The sequence below is a fragment of the Somniosus microcephalus genome, chromosome 34 (assembly GCF_052327205.1).
Source record: "Somniosus microcephalus isolate GS21.2 chromosome 34, FLI_Smic_1.0, whole genome shotgun sequence".
Taxonomy (NCBI): Eukaryota; Metazoa; Chordata; class Chondrichthyes; order Squaliformes; family Somniosidae; genus Somniosus; species Somniosus microcephalus.
This window is the reverse complement of record NC_141020.1, coordinates 7,131,046-7,147,186: the sequence shown is the minus strand read 5'-3', so window position 1 is coordinate 7,147,186 and position 16,141 is coordinate 7,131,046. Positions and strand designations below refer to the sequence as shown.

Genomic DNA, 16,141 nt, shown 5'->3' with positions numbered 1-16,141 from the left:
AGTGATAGAGCCGACCGTCAGCTTCAAAAGCTGTGTACTGGCGGTCCTCAGCCCTGATGGGGAGCTGGTGGTATGCCGACTTCAGATCAATCGTCGAGAACACCCGGTATTGTGCTATCTGATTGACCATGTCAGATATGCGGGGGAGTGGATATGCATCCAGCTGGGTGTAGCGGTTGATCGTCTGGCTGTAGTCAATAACTAGGCGCTGTTTGCCGCCAGCCTTCACCACCACCACTTGTGCTCGCCATGGGCTATTGCTGCTCTCGATAATCCCTTCCTTCAGGAGTCTCGCTACCTCGGATTTAATGAAACCCCTATCCCCGGCACTGTAACGCCTACTTTTGGTAGCGATGGGCTTACAGTCGCGGGTGAGGTTAGCGAACAAGGAGGGGGGGGAGACTTTAAGGGTGGAGAGGCTGCAAATGGCGCGCGGCGGGCGATTTAAAAACTGCTGGCTGCAGACTGTGAGAGGGGGGAGGGGTCCACCATACGCTAAAGTGACACTCTTAAGGTGGCACTGAAAATCCAACCCCAGTAGGACGGCAGCGCAGAGATGGGGCAGGACCAGAAGTTTAAAATTTTTGTATTCAGTACCCCGCACTGAAAGAGTCACCATACAGTAGCCACCGACGTCCGCTGACTGGGCTTTGGAAGCCATAGAGATGCGATGACGCGTCGGCAGGACCGGGAGAGAGTAACTGCGCACCGTGTCGGGGTGTATAAAACTCTCCGTGCTCCCGCTGTCAAAAAGGCAGGTAGTGGCGCAGCCGTTTACCGTAATGTCCATCATGGACCTGGACAGTTGATGCGGGAGAGATTGATCCAGCGTCACGGAAGCCAGCGTATGTTCAAGCGTGTCGATGCGGTCGTCCGATGAGGCGGTGGTGGAGTCCGGGTCCCCCGTAACCAAAGTCGGAGGCGTCCAAGATGGCGGACAAAATGGCGGCGCCCACGGTCCCCACGCGGCTGGGGGAGCCCAAGATGGCGGACAAGATGGCTGCGCCCACGGTTCGCACGCAGCGCTGCTGGCGTTAGCGGTCTTCCCTTTGCAGGCGCTAACGTAGTGACCTTTCTTCCCGCAGCCGGAGCAGGTAGCATTCTTCGCGGGGCAGCGTGCTCTAGGGTGTTTAGCTTGGCCACAAAAATAGCATTTTTGTGCCTTGGACATCGCTGCAGCAGTTGGAGGTGGCGGTCCCATGGCCCAAGATTGCGGCGTCCACGGCGCGGGGCGATGAGGGGAGAAAGCGTCCATATTTCTGTGGGCCGCGTCGAGCGAGAGCGCGAGGGACACTGCCTTTGTCAGGTCTATTTCACCCTTCTCCAGCAGCCTCTGCCGGGAGTAGTCGGACCTTAGACCCGCAACGAAAGCGTCTCGTATCAGTCCCTCCGCATGTGCCGCGGCCGATACTTCCTTGCAGTCGCAGCCGCGTCCGAGTACCCGCAGTGCCCGTAGGAAGGCTTCCACCGATTCCCTGGGCTGCTGTCTGCGAGATCTTAAAAGGTGCCTGGCATAGACCGTGTTAACCGGGCGTGCATACTGCCCTTTCAGTAGGTCGATAGCCGCCGCGTAGGTCGTCGCATCTTGGATTAAAGTATAGACTTGGTGGCTCACCTTCGAGGCCAGGATTTTCAGTTTATTTTCATCAAGAGTCACGGTCGAGGCTTCCAGATACGCCTCAAAGCAACGCAGCCATTGTGCGAATTTAGTCGACGAACCCGCTTCTTGGGGGTCTAGGTCCAGGCATGTTGGTCTGAGGGCTCGCAGCAGCGCCTGCTGCTCAGCGTTTTGCGCCATCGGTTGATCAGCATCCGCAGCCAACATTTAACTTTGGTAATAAAATTGATGCACTATCAATTGCTACAAAAGACTGGAGATTGAGTAAGTAATAAACAGGCTTTTATTACCAAAGAACAGAGCATGCCTCTTGGGGTTGCCTGGTATCCAAAAGGGCCGGAGGCTTCTGAGCAGCGACCTTTATACCCAGCCATGAGGGTGGAGCCAGGGGCGGAGTCAGCTGAGGCATGCACAGACAAGTACAACAATACTAACAACAGTGGTTTACCACACAATGCATCTACTATCTCCAGGGCCACTTCCTTAAGTACCCTAGGATGTAGATTATCAGGCCCTGGGGATTTATCGGCCTTCAATCCAGTCAACTTCCCCAACACCATTTCCCTACAAATACTGATTTCTTTCAGTTCCTCCCTCTCATTAGTCTCTATGTTCCCCGACATCTCTGGGAGGTTATTTGTGTCCTCCTTTGTGAAGACAGAACCAAAGTATGTATTTAATTGGTCAGCCATTTTTTTGTTCCCCATTATAAATTCCCCTGATTCTGACTAAGGGACCCACGCTTGACTTGACCAATCTTTTTCTCTTCACATATCTATAAAAGCTTTTACAGTCAGTTTTTATGTTCCCTGCCACCTTACTTTCATAATCTATTTTCCCCTTCTTAATTAATCCCTTGGTCCTCCTTTGCTGAATCCTAAATTGCTCCCAATCCTCAGGTTTGCTGCTTTTTTTGGCCAATTTATATGTCCTCTCTTTGGATCTTATGTTAGCCCTAATTTCCCTTGTTAGCCACGGTTGAGTCACCTTTTTTGTTTTATTTTTATGCCAGACTGGGATAAATAAATTCTGTAGCTCATCCATGCGATCTTTGAATGTTTGCCATTGCCTATCCACCGTCAACCCTTTGAGTAACATTCCCCAATCAATCCTACCCAACTCACGCCTCATACCATCATAGTTCCCTTTATTTAAATTCAGGACCTTAGTCTCTGAGTCAACTACCTCACTCTCCATCTTAATGAAGAATTCGATCATATTATGATCGCTCCGACCCAAGTGGCCTCGAACAACAAGATTGCTAATTAATCCTTTCTCATTGCATAATACCCAGTCTAAGATGGCCTGATCCCGAGTTGGTTCCTCGACATATTGGTCCAGGAAACCATCCCGTATACACTCCAGGAGTTCCTCCTCCACAGTATTGTTAAAGTGCTTTGGGACGTCCTGAGGCCGTGAAAGGCGCTATAGAAATGCAAGTCTTTCTTTCTATTTGCCGCCCCCCCCCCTCACCACCAGCCAAGGGATTTCAGGTGAGGAGAGAATCTGGCCCATCTGTGATGCCCTTCATGGCCAACTAGCCATTTGGAACTTACAGTCTGCATTCGCACATGGAAAATGGGCAATGTGGCTGCCACCCGAAAAACTGTGCCCCAGCGCGAGTCAGCTCCCACCAGGGGGCGGGGGTGGAGAAGTGGGGAGAAAATGTGAGGATAAACACTGGAAGTTTTTCATTTGCGAGCGAGTCCAGCGGCTTTCTACTGTGGCCGTCTAACGCCGCAATCGATTAGTTGGAGGCGCTTCAAACACTTGCACTGAAGTCTAATTAAATCCATAGGTTGCTGTGTGTGTGATTACTGACTGAATCTCCAGGGAGGCGAGGCGATGGGTAAATGACAAGAATTTAGGATGCATTAAACAGCTGGCGGCTAATTGCTTCATTTGCTTGGCGATGCGGGACTGGGGCTTCTAAAAAAAATTGTATCCCGCCTTCAAAGACTGCAGCCTCTGTGAGGGTCGGACTCATTTAAAGAGAGATAACCATGGATGCGTATTAGGTCAACAACTGGGACAGAACTTAACGAGGCCAGTTCAACCATAAAAAGCAAGAGCAGATTTTGCATTTCCGCAGCCCTTTGTTACTTTTGTCAGTACATCTGGAAGCAATCAATCACTTTTGTAACACAGTGCCTGTTGTGTCAGCCAATGGAATAGGCAGCTGGTTCCAGCAAGATCCCAACTTAAAGGAGAAGTGCATTTGCACGGGACACCGCTCTTAAAGGAATGCGATGTACATTAAAGGGATTAGATTAAAGAGAGTGACCCCCCACCCCCCCCCGGCCAACGAACCGGAAACGCGCTTTGCAGCACGTGCAACTCTGTCCGAGTTTCGTTTCCTTGTCAGGAAATGCAACCGTTACCAAAAACCTTTTGTATTTAACACACCCCGTCATCGGGATTGTTGGCCACGTTTTTATGTCAACATTTAACATAGAATCCCAATGGAATGAATCTCTTCCCAGTCACTCCCAATGCACAGAATCCCAATGGATTGAATCTCTTCCAGTCGCTCCCAATGCACGGAATCCCAATGGAATGAATCTCTTCCCAGTCACTCCCAATGCACAGAATCCCAATGGATTGAATCTCTTCCCAGTCACTCCCAATGCACAGAATCCCAATGGATTGAATCTCTTCCCAGTCACTCCCAATGCACAGAATCCCAATGGATTGAATCTCTTCCAGTCGCTCCCAATGCACGGAATCCCAATGGAATGAATCTCTTCCCAGTCACTCCCAATGCACAGAATCCCAATGGATTGAATCTCTTCCAGTCACTCCCAATGCACAGAATCCCAATGGATTGAATCTCTTCCCAGTCACTCCCAATGCACAGAATCCCAATGGATTGAATCTCTTCCAGTCGCTCCCAATGCATAGAATCCCAATGGAATAAACCCATTCCCATTCACTCCCGTTGTGTAAAATCCCAAATGACTCCTGATCCGAATCTATTAGTTTCCGGTCTTTAATGCTCAGACAATCCACTGAACAGTTCACCTAAAGAAAGTATGAACATTTGGGTCATGTGTGAAAAGCCTGCGTCACTCCATTGCACATCTACCATTGCCACTGGGCTGAGACCAGGGTTTGATCACATCACATCTTACCGCTGTCTAATAATATCCAAGTCTTCACCAATTTGCAAATGGCCCTTGGGTTTAAAATCAAACACTAGAAGATAAAAGAAAGAAAATGGTCAGAACAGACTTGCGAGCCCTCAGTCACAAATTAAAACAAGGCTTTGATAGAACTGGCGGACCTCCCCTGGTATTGCTCGCAGATGGTCTGGATACCCAGTTGGCAGCACTCTCGCCTCTCATTGACTACAACCCGCTTTGGGCGAAAACACTGCTTTGGCCAATTCTCCCCTTTCGTTTCCTATGTTCATGTATTGCATAGTCAGCTTGGCTCGGTAGGGAACGCTCTTGCCTCGAGTCAGAAAGCCGGGAGTTCAAGTCCCAGTCCCGAGACTTGAGCGCGTAATGTAGGCCGACACTCCAAGTGCAGCGCTGAGGGAGCATTGCGCTGCCGGCGGTGTCGTCTTTCGGAAGAGGCGTTAAACCGAGATCTTGTCTGGTCTGTTCCCGTGGGCGTTTAAAGATCCCACGGCAGTATTCAGAAGGCAGAAATCTCCTGGTGACCTGGTCAACGTTCCTCGCTCAATAAAAATGAGCACAGAAACAAAAAGTTATTTAACTTCAAAAGTAGTTCATTGGATGTGAAGTACTCTGGGATGTGGTGAGGGATTGTTATTTTTAGCTGCCAAATATAACACTCCTGCTCTTTTCAAATCCTTCCATAGCCTCGCTCCCTCCCTATCGCTGTAACCTCCCCTCCGGCACTACAACCCTCCAAGATATCTGCGCTCCACCAATTCTGGCCTCTTGAACATCCCTGATTTTAATCGCTCCACCACTAGCGGCTGTGCCTTCAGCCGCCTGGGCCCGAAGCTCTGGCACTCCCTCCCTAAACCTCTCCGCCTCTCTCCTCCTTTAAGATGCTCCTTAAAACCTGCCTCTTTGACCAAGCTTTTGGTCACCTGTCCTAATATCTCAGGTGTCAAATTTTGTCTGATAATCGTTCCTTGGGGCGTTTTGCTAGGTTAAAAGCGCTGTATAAATACAAGTTGCGTACTTTTTGTGTACCGCGGCTATTGATAACCCAAGGATTCTCACCTGGCTTCTCGCCCATCGTTTCAAGCACACGGGCCTGACTTTCATCACCGATGGGCTTCAAAGAAAGAGAGAATGGTTAAAACTCGGATTTAAAACCGTGTGAACCAGACCGGAGACACGTGATAACTGGGGCGTCTCCTATAAGTAGAAAAAGAGGGAAGGCGGAGGAGGAAGGGAGAGACTCACGTGCGGGCTTCCTGTGGTATGGCGGTGGAGTGCTGGAACCGGATCAGAGGGATCAAGTCCCGATACTCAGGTCAACTCCGAGAAATTACAGTCTCCCGATACAGGAAACTCTATTATCCGGCACCAACGAGACCGGCGTGGTGCCGGTTTATCAAAATGTCCGGATTACAGAGAAATATGGTTCAAAAGGTATGAGAGCTCCGTACACAGCAACAAATCCAGGCTTCCCTGTTGCTTAGCAACAGGTGCAGGAACTCCAGCCGCAGACCAAGCGTCCCTGTTGCTTAGCAACAAGTGCACGAACCCCGGTTACACAGCCACAGATCCAGGAGCTGCCACTAATATGAAGTAAAACTTACCTGAACCTACTCCTGAATTTTGCCGGTTAACAGAGAGTTCTGGTTATTTAGGTGCCAGTTAAAAGAGAGTTTCCTGTAATATGTCCGAGGCAGCATTTGGCACCTGCGGAAAGGTCAGCAGGAGAGGGGGGTGGGGGGAATGGGGCAAGGACACTCGCACACTGACTTAAGAAAACTACTAGGCACTTGGTCTAAGCGTTAAACAAAGCTTTAATCAGCTGTTTTACAACATGGAGGTCTAGTTGTGTCCTTCACTAGTTCCTGTTAAGAATGTCCTGAGCAAGCTGGGCCCGTGCCCAAGTATTTATACTCTCCCTGGACAGCGCCACCAGCAGACCTCCCAGTATTATTTCATAAGTCATTTCCACATGAATGGCAAGATTCATGTCACACCCCATGTGTCTGTTGTGTTAAAACAGTGACAACAGTGTCCTTTGTAGGATTTACGTCCCAGAATAAGCCACCATCCCAGCTGGTTGGGGGAACGCAGGGCGGCGGGTGGCTTTAGGTTGAAGTCCCAACCCTGGTGATCCGACAGAAGAACAGGATGTAAGGGGTTGAAGGAGAACAATAACTGCAGGTCTGCAGAGGGAAACAGGGCGAGAACTCCGGAGGAGGCAAAAAATACAAGAGTGCCAGACCCGAGGAGGACGCAGAGACCACTGGCACCACGGAGGCTGATTGATCCAATTAGAGCAAGAGAGCGAGAGAGAAAGAAAATGGGAGAGAAAACAGAGACAGACAAGAGATAGAAACAAGGGCGAGGGGGGGGGGGAAAGGCGAGAGGGGGGGGGAAGAGAGGGGGGGGGGGGAAGAGAGAGGGGGGGGAAGAGAGAGGGGGGGGAAGAGAGAGGGGGGGGAAGAGAGAGGGGGGGGAAGAGAGAGGGGGGGGAAGAGAGAGGGGGGGGAAGAGAGAGGGGGGGGAAGAGAGAGGGGAGGGGAAGAGAGAGGGGAGGGGAAGAGAGAGGGGGGGGGAAGAGAGAGGGGGGGGGAAGAGAGAGGGGGGGGGAAGAGAGAGGGGGGGGGAAGAGAGAGGGGGGGGAAGAGAGGGGGGGGGAAGAGAGGGGGGGGGAAGAGAGAGGGGGGGAAGAGAGAGGGGGGGAAGAGAGAGGGGGGGAAGAGAGAGGGGGGGGAAGAGAGAGGGGGGGGAAGAGAGAGGGGGGGGAAGAGAGAGGGGGGGGAAGAGAGAGGGGGGGGAAGAGAGAGGGGGGGGAAGAGAGAGGGGGGGGAAGAGAGAGGGGGGGGAAGAGAGAGGGGGGGGAAGAGAGAGGGGGGGAAGAGAGAGGGGGGGGAAGAGAGAGGGGGGGGAAGAGAGAGGGGGGGGAAGAGAGAGGGGGGGGAAGAGAGAGGGGGGGGAAGAGAGAGGGGGGGAAGAGAGAGGGGGGAAGAGAGAGGGGGGGAAGAGAGAGGGGGGGAAGAGAGAGGGGGGAAGAGAGAGGGGGGGAAGAGAGAGGGGGGGAAGAGAGAGGGGGGGAAGAGAGAGGGGGGAAGAGAGAGGGGGGAAGAGAGAGGGGGGAAGAGAGAGGGGGGGGAAGAGAGAGGGGGGGGAAGAGAGAGGGGGGGGAAGAGAGAGGGGGGGGAAGAGAGAGGGGGGGAAGAGAGAGGGGGGGAAGAGAGAGGGGGGGAAGAGAGAGGGGGGGAAGGGAGAGGGGGGGAAGAGAGAGGGGGGGGAAGAGAGAGGGGGGGGAAGAGAGAGGGGGGGGAAGAGAGAGGGGGGGGAAGAGAGAGGGGGGGGAAGAGAGAGGGGGGGGGAAGAGAGAGGGGGGGGGGGAAGAGAGAGGGGGGGAAGAGAGAGGGGGGGAAGAGAGAGGGGGGGAAGAGAGAGGGGGGGAAGAGAGGGGGGGGGGAAGAGAGGGGGGGGGAAGAGAGGGGGGGGGAAGAGAGAGGGGGGGAAGAGAGAGGGGGGGAAGAGAGAGGGGGGGGAAGAGAGAGGGGGGGGGAAGAGAGAGGGGGGGGGGAAGAGAGAGGGGGGGGAAGAGAGAGGGGGGGGAAGAGAGAGGGGGGGGAAGAGAGAGGGGGGGGAAGAGAGAGGGGGGGGAAGAGAGAGGGGGGGGAAGAGAGAGGGGGGGGAAGAGAGAGGGGGGGGAAGAGAGAGGGGGGGGGAAGAGAGAGGGGGGGGGGAAGAGAGAGGGGGGGGAAGAGAGAGGGGGGGGGAAGAGAGAGAGGGGGGAAGAGAGAGGGGGGGGAAGAGAGAGGGGGGGGAAGAGAGAGGGGGGGGAAGAGAGAGGGGGGGGAAGAGAGAGGGGGGGAAGAGAGAGGGGGGGAAGAGGGGGGGGAAGAGAGAGGGGGGGAAGAGAGAGGGGGGGGAAGAGAGAGGGGGGGAAGAGAGAGGGGGGGGAAGAGAGAGGGGGGGGAAGAGAGAGGGGGGGGAAGAGAGAGGGGGGGGGAAGAGAGAGGGGGGGGGAAGAGAGAGGGGGGGGGGAAGAGAGAGGGGGGGGGAAGAGAGAGGGGGGGGGGAAGAGAGAGGGGGGGGGAAGAGAGAGGGGGGGGAAGAGAGAGGGGGGGGAAGAGAGAGGGGGGGGAAGAGAGAGGGGGGGGGAAGAGAGAGGGGGGGGGAAGAGAGAGGGGGGGAAGAGAGAGGGGGGGGGAAGAGAGGGGGGGGGGAAGAGAGAGGGGGGGGAAGAGAGAGGGGGGGGGAAGAGAGAGGGGGGGAAGAGAGAGGGGGGGGAAAGAGAGAGGGGGGGGAAAGAGAGAGGGGGGGGAAAGAGAGAGGGGGGGGAAGAGAGAGGGGGGGGGAAAAGAGAGGGAAAGAGACACGCACACGATCCAAAAATCATTTTTACCACACTTGGGTGAGTCCAGTTGGGAAGTTTCAAGGCCTTCAGGTAGAAGTGTTCATCCAGCTGGCTCTCCTGGTGATACAGAGCATTTAGCTCCAGTCGAATTTCCTTCCCTCGCTTTCGCAGCCTCGAGAAATCAGGATGCTGTGTGTAATATTAAAATAATTAAAGCTCTCACACTGTTCTTTCCGGTCAGGCCACCTCCATCATCTTGAGAATCCTCTCGACAAATTCACCGATTTTTATTTTTCAAATTCAACTTTACAATCCGAACAGCGGTTACTGAGTTTTATTGAGTGCACGGTCCAGCTACACAGTAAAAGGTCACATTTAACCCGATACGTTGTCATGGCGTGCCATACTTTTCTTGTGCGACACTTTTAATTCGTCCCCTTAAATGTTTCCACCACCAGCGACAGACCTGTCCTCATCAGCACTTCACCCGACAGAAAATACCGGCCTTTTCTGCCTCTGTACTGACCAATTCGCTATTTTCCACCCATTAAAGCAAATCGGTAGAATATCCCGAACTGACATAGGATGTACGGCACAGAAACAGGCCATTCGGCCCAACCAGGCCATGCCGGTGTTTGTGCTCCACTCGAGCCTCCTCCCGTCTTTCCTCATCTAACTCTCAGCATAACCCTCTATTCCCTTCTCCCTCATATGCTTGTCCAGCCTCCCCTTAAATGCATCGATCGATACTATTCGCTTCAACCACTCCCTGTGGCAGCGAGTTCCACATTCTCACCACTCTCTGGGTAAAGAAGTTTCTCCTGAATTCCCTATTGGATTTCTTGGTGACTATCTTATATTGATGGCCTCTAGTTATGCTCCTCCCCACAAGTGGAAACACTCTCTCTCTATCCACTCTATCAAAACCTTTCATACAGGAAACTTTGGTTTATCTGGAGGTTAACTGTCCGGAATGCTCGAGCCACCGGCAAAAATCAGGAGCCGTTTCGTTCGTGTTTTTTTTTCTTTTTGTTGCTTTTTTTTCCACCAGTCAGGCTCTGCAAGGTCACGCTGAAGCTGTTGCTATGCTACAGAGACGCTTGCAAGGTACGGCCGACTGTTTAGAAGCTGTTGCTGAGCAACAGGGTTTGTTGCCAGATACGGAGCTCAAAATCTCTATGTTTCAAAATTAGCGCTGGTTTGTCCGGCAGTTTTGATGGGACAGCAACAGCTCGGTCCCGTCGGTGCTGGATAGCACAAAGTTTCCTGTAATTTTAAAGACCTCTATTAGGTCACCCCTCAGCCTTCTTTTTTCAAAAGAAAAGAGACCCAGCCTGTTCATCCTTTCCTGATATGTATACCCTCGCATTTCTGGTATCATCCTTGTAAATCTTCTCTGCACCCTCTCCAGTGCCTCTATATCCTTTTTATATAATATGGCGACCAGAACTGTACGCAGTACTCCAAAATAACAACAGAAAATGCTGGAAAAACTCAGCAGGCCAGGCAACATCCGTGGAGAGAGAAATAGAGTCAACGTTTCGGGTCGAAACCCTTCGTCAGGACTGAAAAAACACCGGAAATGAAACAGATTAAAAGGCCAGTTTGGGGGCTGGGAAATGGGGATAAAGAACAAAAGAGAAGTGAAGAGACATTAAGAGGTATTCAAAACCAGACGAGATGGTGATAGGACTAGTGGAGACAAAAGACGGCTCTAGATTAGGTGTGAAATGCGCTGGCAGAATGAGAGACAGCTGCCATGTGGGAGAGAAAAAAAAGGGGGAAGGGCCAAAACAAAGGTGTGGATAAAAAATATATATATATATATATATATATAATAAAAAGTGTGGTCTAGCCAAGGTTCGATACAGGTTTAGCATACAGGAAACTCTTTTATCCGGCACCAACGGGACCGGCGTGGTGCCGGTTTATCAAAATGTCCGGATTACAGAGAGGTATAGTTTAAAAGGTACGAGAGCTCCGTACACAGCAACAAATCCAGGCTTCCCTGTTGCTTAGCAACATGTGCAGGAACTCCGGCCACAGACCAAGCGTCCCTGTTGCTTAGCAACAAGTGCAGGAACCCCGATTACACAGCCACAGATCCAGGAACTGCCACTTATATGAAGTAAAACTTACCTGAACCTACTCCTGAATTTTGCCGGTTAACAGAGGTTTCCGGTTAAAAGAGAGTTTCCTGTAACTTTCCTACTTTTCAATTTCTATCCCTCCAGAAATAAACCCTAGTGCTTGGTTTGCTTTTTTATGGCCTTGCCCCTCTGTGTTGCAACTTTTAGTGATTTGTGTATTTGTACTTGAGGGACTTCAGCTCAGAGTTTGTGAGCTGGAGTCTGAGGTGCAGACATTGCAGGGCATCAGGGATGGGGAGAGTTACCTGGACACTTTGATCCAGGAGGCAGACACCAACAGAGAGGTAGAAAACCCAGGACACCCACTCCTGGCAGGACCCAAGCTTGAGTGGGAAAAAATCTCGAATTGTACAGTGGATGTTTTCCCGTTAAGATTTCACATGCAACAAAGGTTGCGTTTTACCGAAATCCGAGTGACGCTGTTTAATCCAGGCCCCAGCTGGAGTAGTGTGTCCAATTCTGAGCACCGCACTTTAGGAAGGATGTCAAGGCCTTGGAGAGGGTGCGGAGGAGATTGACTGGAATGGTACCCCAGGGGACGAGGGACTTCAGTTACGTGGAGAGGTTGTTCTCCTTAGAGCTGAGAAAGTTAAAGAACATAAGGAACAGGAGCACGAGTCGGCCAATCGGCCCCTCGAGCCTGCTCCGCCATTCAATAAGATCATAGCTGATCCAATCTTGGCCTGAACACCACTTTCCCGCTCTCTCCCCGTACCCCTTGACTCCCCTGTAGTTCAAATGTCTGTCAATCTCCGCCTTGAATATATTCAATGACTCCGCCTCCACAGCTCTCTGGGGTAGAGAATTCCAAAGATTCGCGACCCTCCGAGAGAAGAAATTCCTCCTCATTTCCATTTTAAAAGGGTGCCCCCTTATTCTGAAACTATGCCCCCTAGTTCTAGATTCCCCCACTAGGGGTAACATCCTCCCAGCATCCACCCTGTCAATCCCCCTCAGCATCTTATATGTTTCAATAAGATCCCCTCTCATTCTTCTAAACTCCAATGAGTATAGGCCCAACCTGCTCAACCTTTCGTCATACGTCAACCCCTTCATCCCAGGAATCAACCTCGTGAACCTTCTCTGCACTGCCTCCAATGCAAGTATATCCTTCCTTAAATATGGAGATTTAATCGAGGTGTTAAAAATTATGAAGGGCTTTGATAAGAGTAAATAAGGAGAGTGTTTCCAGTGGCAGGAGGGTTGGTAATCAGAGGACACAGATTGAAGGCAAAAGAGCCAGAGGCGAGAGAAGATTTTTTTGTTGTTGTTGTGATCTGGAACGCGCTGCCTGAAAGGGCGGTGGGAGCAGATTCAATAGTAACTTTCAAAAGGGAATTGGATAAATATCTTAAAGGGAGAAATTTGCAGGGCTATGGGGAAAGGGGCAGGGGGGAGTGGGGACTAATTGGAGAGCTCTTTCAAAGAGCCGGCACAGACATGATGGGCTGAATGGCCTCCTCCTGTACTGCAAGAGTCTGTGAATGCCAATCGAAACGACACTACCACAGTCCAGAGCACCTCCTGTTCATTCTCGTTATGTACGCCGATTCGCTGAATTCCTGCAAGTGAGAGCTGGACCGGTTTCTGGCTGGGGTGGAGATCAGCCCTTACAAGAGATAGGGTCTGCATCGTATCATCAGGGCCAGAGTGATCTCCTGGACTAGTATCGATCACCCAAGGCGGTCGGAGAGGAATTTCCCACTTTTTTCCCTCTTCATAGAAACATAGAAGATAGGAGCAGGAGTCGGCCATTCGGCCCCTCGAGCCTGCTCCGCCATTTAATGAGATCATGGCTGATCATCCAAACTCAGTACCCTGTCCCTGCTTTCTCCCCATATCCCTTGATCCCTTTAGCCTTAAGAAATATATCCAACTCCTTCTTGAATATATTTAATGAATTGGCCTCAACTGCCTTCTGTGGTAGAGAATTCCACAAGTTCACCACTCTCCGGGTGAAGAAATTCCCCCTCATCTCAGTCCTAAATGGCTTACCCCTTATGCTTAGACTGTGACCCCTGGTTCTGGACTCCCCCGCCATCGGGAACATCGTTCCTGCATCTAGTCTGTCTAGTCCCGTTAGAATTTTATAAGTTTCAAAGAGATCCCCCCTCATTCTTCTAAACTCCAGCGAATATAAGTCCAATCGACCCAATCTCTCCTCATACGTCATTGCTGCCATCCCAGGTATCAGTCTGGTGAATCTTCGCTGCACTCCCTCCATGGCAAGAACATCCTTCCTCAGATAAGGCGACCAAAACTGCACACAATACTCAAGGTGTGGTCTCACCAAGGCTCTGTACAACTGCAGCAAGACATCCTTGTTCCTGTACTCGAACCCTCTCGCTACGAAGGCCAACATACCATTTGCCTTCTTAACCGCCTGCTGCACCTGCATGCTTACCTTCAGTGACTGGTGCACAAGGACACCCAGGTCTCGCTGCACTTCCCCTTCTCCCAATCTATTGCCGTTCAGATAATAATCTGCCTTCCTGGGTTTTTAATCTGGTTTTTCGTCTCTCCTGGGCGATCACGCGGTTTTGGGTGGGGTGGAGGGGAGTATATATTGTGATGCACAAGGTATCGCAACTGTGGGACAGGCTGGATGGACCAGAGGGTCTTTACCTGCTCGTATGTTTCTATGCAGACATACACCCCACCACCCCTCCAGTCTTAACAACAGATGAGAGAGACTGTACTTACCGACTGAAGAGCTTCCTTGTTGTGCTGGTCCTGTAAAAAAACAACCGATTATAAATGTTTTACTTTCTTTAAAGGAAGTTTTTTTTTTTAATTTGTTACCGGGAGGTGAGCATCGCTGGCAAGGCCAGCATTTATTGCCCATCCCCTAATTGCCCTTGAGAAGGTGGTGGTGAGCCGCCTTCTTGAACCGCTGCAGTCCGTGTGGTGAAGGTGCCCCCACAGTGCCGTTAGGGAGGGAGTTCCAGGATTTTGACCCGGCAACGATGAAGGATCGGCCGATATACTTCCAAGTCAGGATGGTGTGCGACTTGGCGGGGAACTTGGAGGTGGTGGTGTTCCCATGCGCCTGCTGCCCTTGTCCTTCTAGGTGGAAGAGGTCGCGGGTTTGGGAGGTGCTGCCGAAGAAGCCTTGGCGAGTTGCTGCAGTGCATCTTGTAGATGGTACACACTGCAGCCACGGTGCGCCGGTGGTGGAGGGAGTGAATGTTTAAGGTAGTGGATGGGGTGCCAAAGTCAGCTAAATAGTGCAGAATATTTACTTTGATAACATTGCCCCACGTTTGGGATGTTTTTCTTCCCACAGTACTCCAAGAAACACAAATCCAGGCCATCCCTGTTCAGCCATCTTCCTGCCTTTTTCCTCCAGTCCATCTGGTATCTGACACACGCAGAATTCCAACCGAACTACCGTGAGGAGGAGTTTCGGTTTACCCGATACAAGTCCACCTTCCCTCATCCGATGACACCTGATCGTGTCAGCCATGGCTCAGTTGTTAGCACTCTCTCTCACCTCTGAATCACAAGGTCGGAGTTCAAGTCCCCACTCCAGAGACTTGAGCACAAAAATCCAGGCTGACACTCCCAGTGCAGTGCTGAGGGAGTGCTGCACTGTCAGAGGTGCCGTCTTTCGGATGAGACGTTAAACCGAGGCCCCGCCTGCTCTCTCGGGTGGATGTAAAAGATCTCGTGGCCACTATTTCGAAGAAGAGCAGGGGGGAGTTCTCCCCGGTGTCCTGGGGCCAATATTTATCCCTCAACCAACATCACGAAAAACAGATGATTTGGTCATTATCACATTGCTGTTTGTGGGAGCTTGCTGTGCGCAAATTGGCTGCCGCGTTTCCTACATTACAACAGTGACCACACTTCAAAAAAGTGCTTCATTGGCTGTAAAGCACTTTGGGACGTCCTGAGGTTGTGAAAGACACGATATAAATACAAGTCATTTTTTTTTTCATAGAGGGACACGCCACTAACTCAAATCCAGAGAGATAACACTTGGGGATCCCATCAGCTAAAAAACTATCCAGCCTCCATATTATTTATATAAAACAGATAAGCATGTTACCACTTGAACCTTGTTTGCTGACCTACACTGGCTCCCGGTCCAGCAACACCTTAATTTTAAAATTCTCATCCTTGTTTGCAAACCCCTCCATGGCCTCGCCCCCCTCCCTATCTCGCCCCCTCCAGCCCTACAACCCTTCGAGATCTCCGCGCTCCTCCAATTCTGGCCTCTTGAGCATCCTCGATTTTAATCGTTCCATCATTGGTGGCCGTGCCTTCAGTTGCCTCGGCCCTAAGCTCTGGAATTCTCTGCCTAAACCTCTCTGCCTCGTTACCTCCCTTTCCTCCTTTTAAGAACAAAAGAAATAGGAGCAGGAGTCGGCCATTCGGCCCCTCGAGCCTGCTCCGCCATTCAATAAGATCATGGCTGATCATCGACCTCAATTCCACTTTCCCGCCCGATCTCCATATCCCTCGATTCCCCTAGAGTCCAAAAATCTATCAGCCTTGAATATACTCAACGACTCAGCATGCACAACCCTCTGGGGCAGAGAATTCCAAAGATTCACCACACTCAGTGAAGAAATTCCTCCTCATCTCAGTCTTAAATGGCCGACCCCTTATCTTGAGACTATGCCCCCTAGTTCTAGACTCTCCAGCCAGGGGGAAACAACCTCTCAGCATCTACCCTATCAATCCCCCTCAGAATCTTGTATGTTTCAATGAGATCACCTCTCATTCTTCTAAACTCCAGAGAGTATTGGCCCATTGTACACAATCTCTCCTCATAGGACAACCCTCTCATCCCAGGAATCAATCTAGTGAACCTTTGTTGCACCGCCTCCAAGGCAAGTATATCCTTCCTTAGATAAGGAGACCAAAACTGTGCCCAGTACTCCAGGTG

At 51.3% G+C, this 16,141-nt stretch overlaps 1 protein-coding gene across 2 annotated transcripts in view; it reads right to left on the bottom strand.

The window, feature by feature from the left end:
- The window catches only part of sars2 (seryl-tRNA synthetase 2, mitochondrial), a 51,902-nt gene that overhangs the window by 30,293 nt on the left and 5,468 nt on the right, over positions 1-16,141 (bottom strand). For both annotated transcript variants that reach the window (XM_085973301.1, XM_085973302.1), the window contains exons 3-6: positions 13,951-13,980; positions 9,146-9,286; positions 5,818-5,872; positions 4,750-4,813 (exon numbers count right to left, since the gene is read on the bottom strand). In XM_085973301.1, the coding sequence (XP_085829427.1) occupies positions 4,750-4,813; positions 5,818-5,872; positions 9,146-9,286; positions 13,951-13,980 (290 nt within the window). The remainder of the gene's footprint in view (positions 1-4,749; positions 4,814-5,817; positions 5,873-9,145; positions 9,287-13,950; positions 13,981-16,141) is intronic.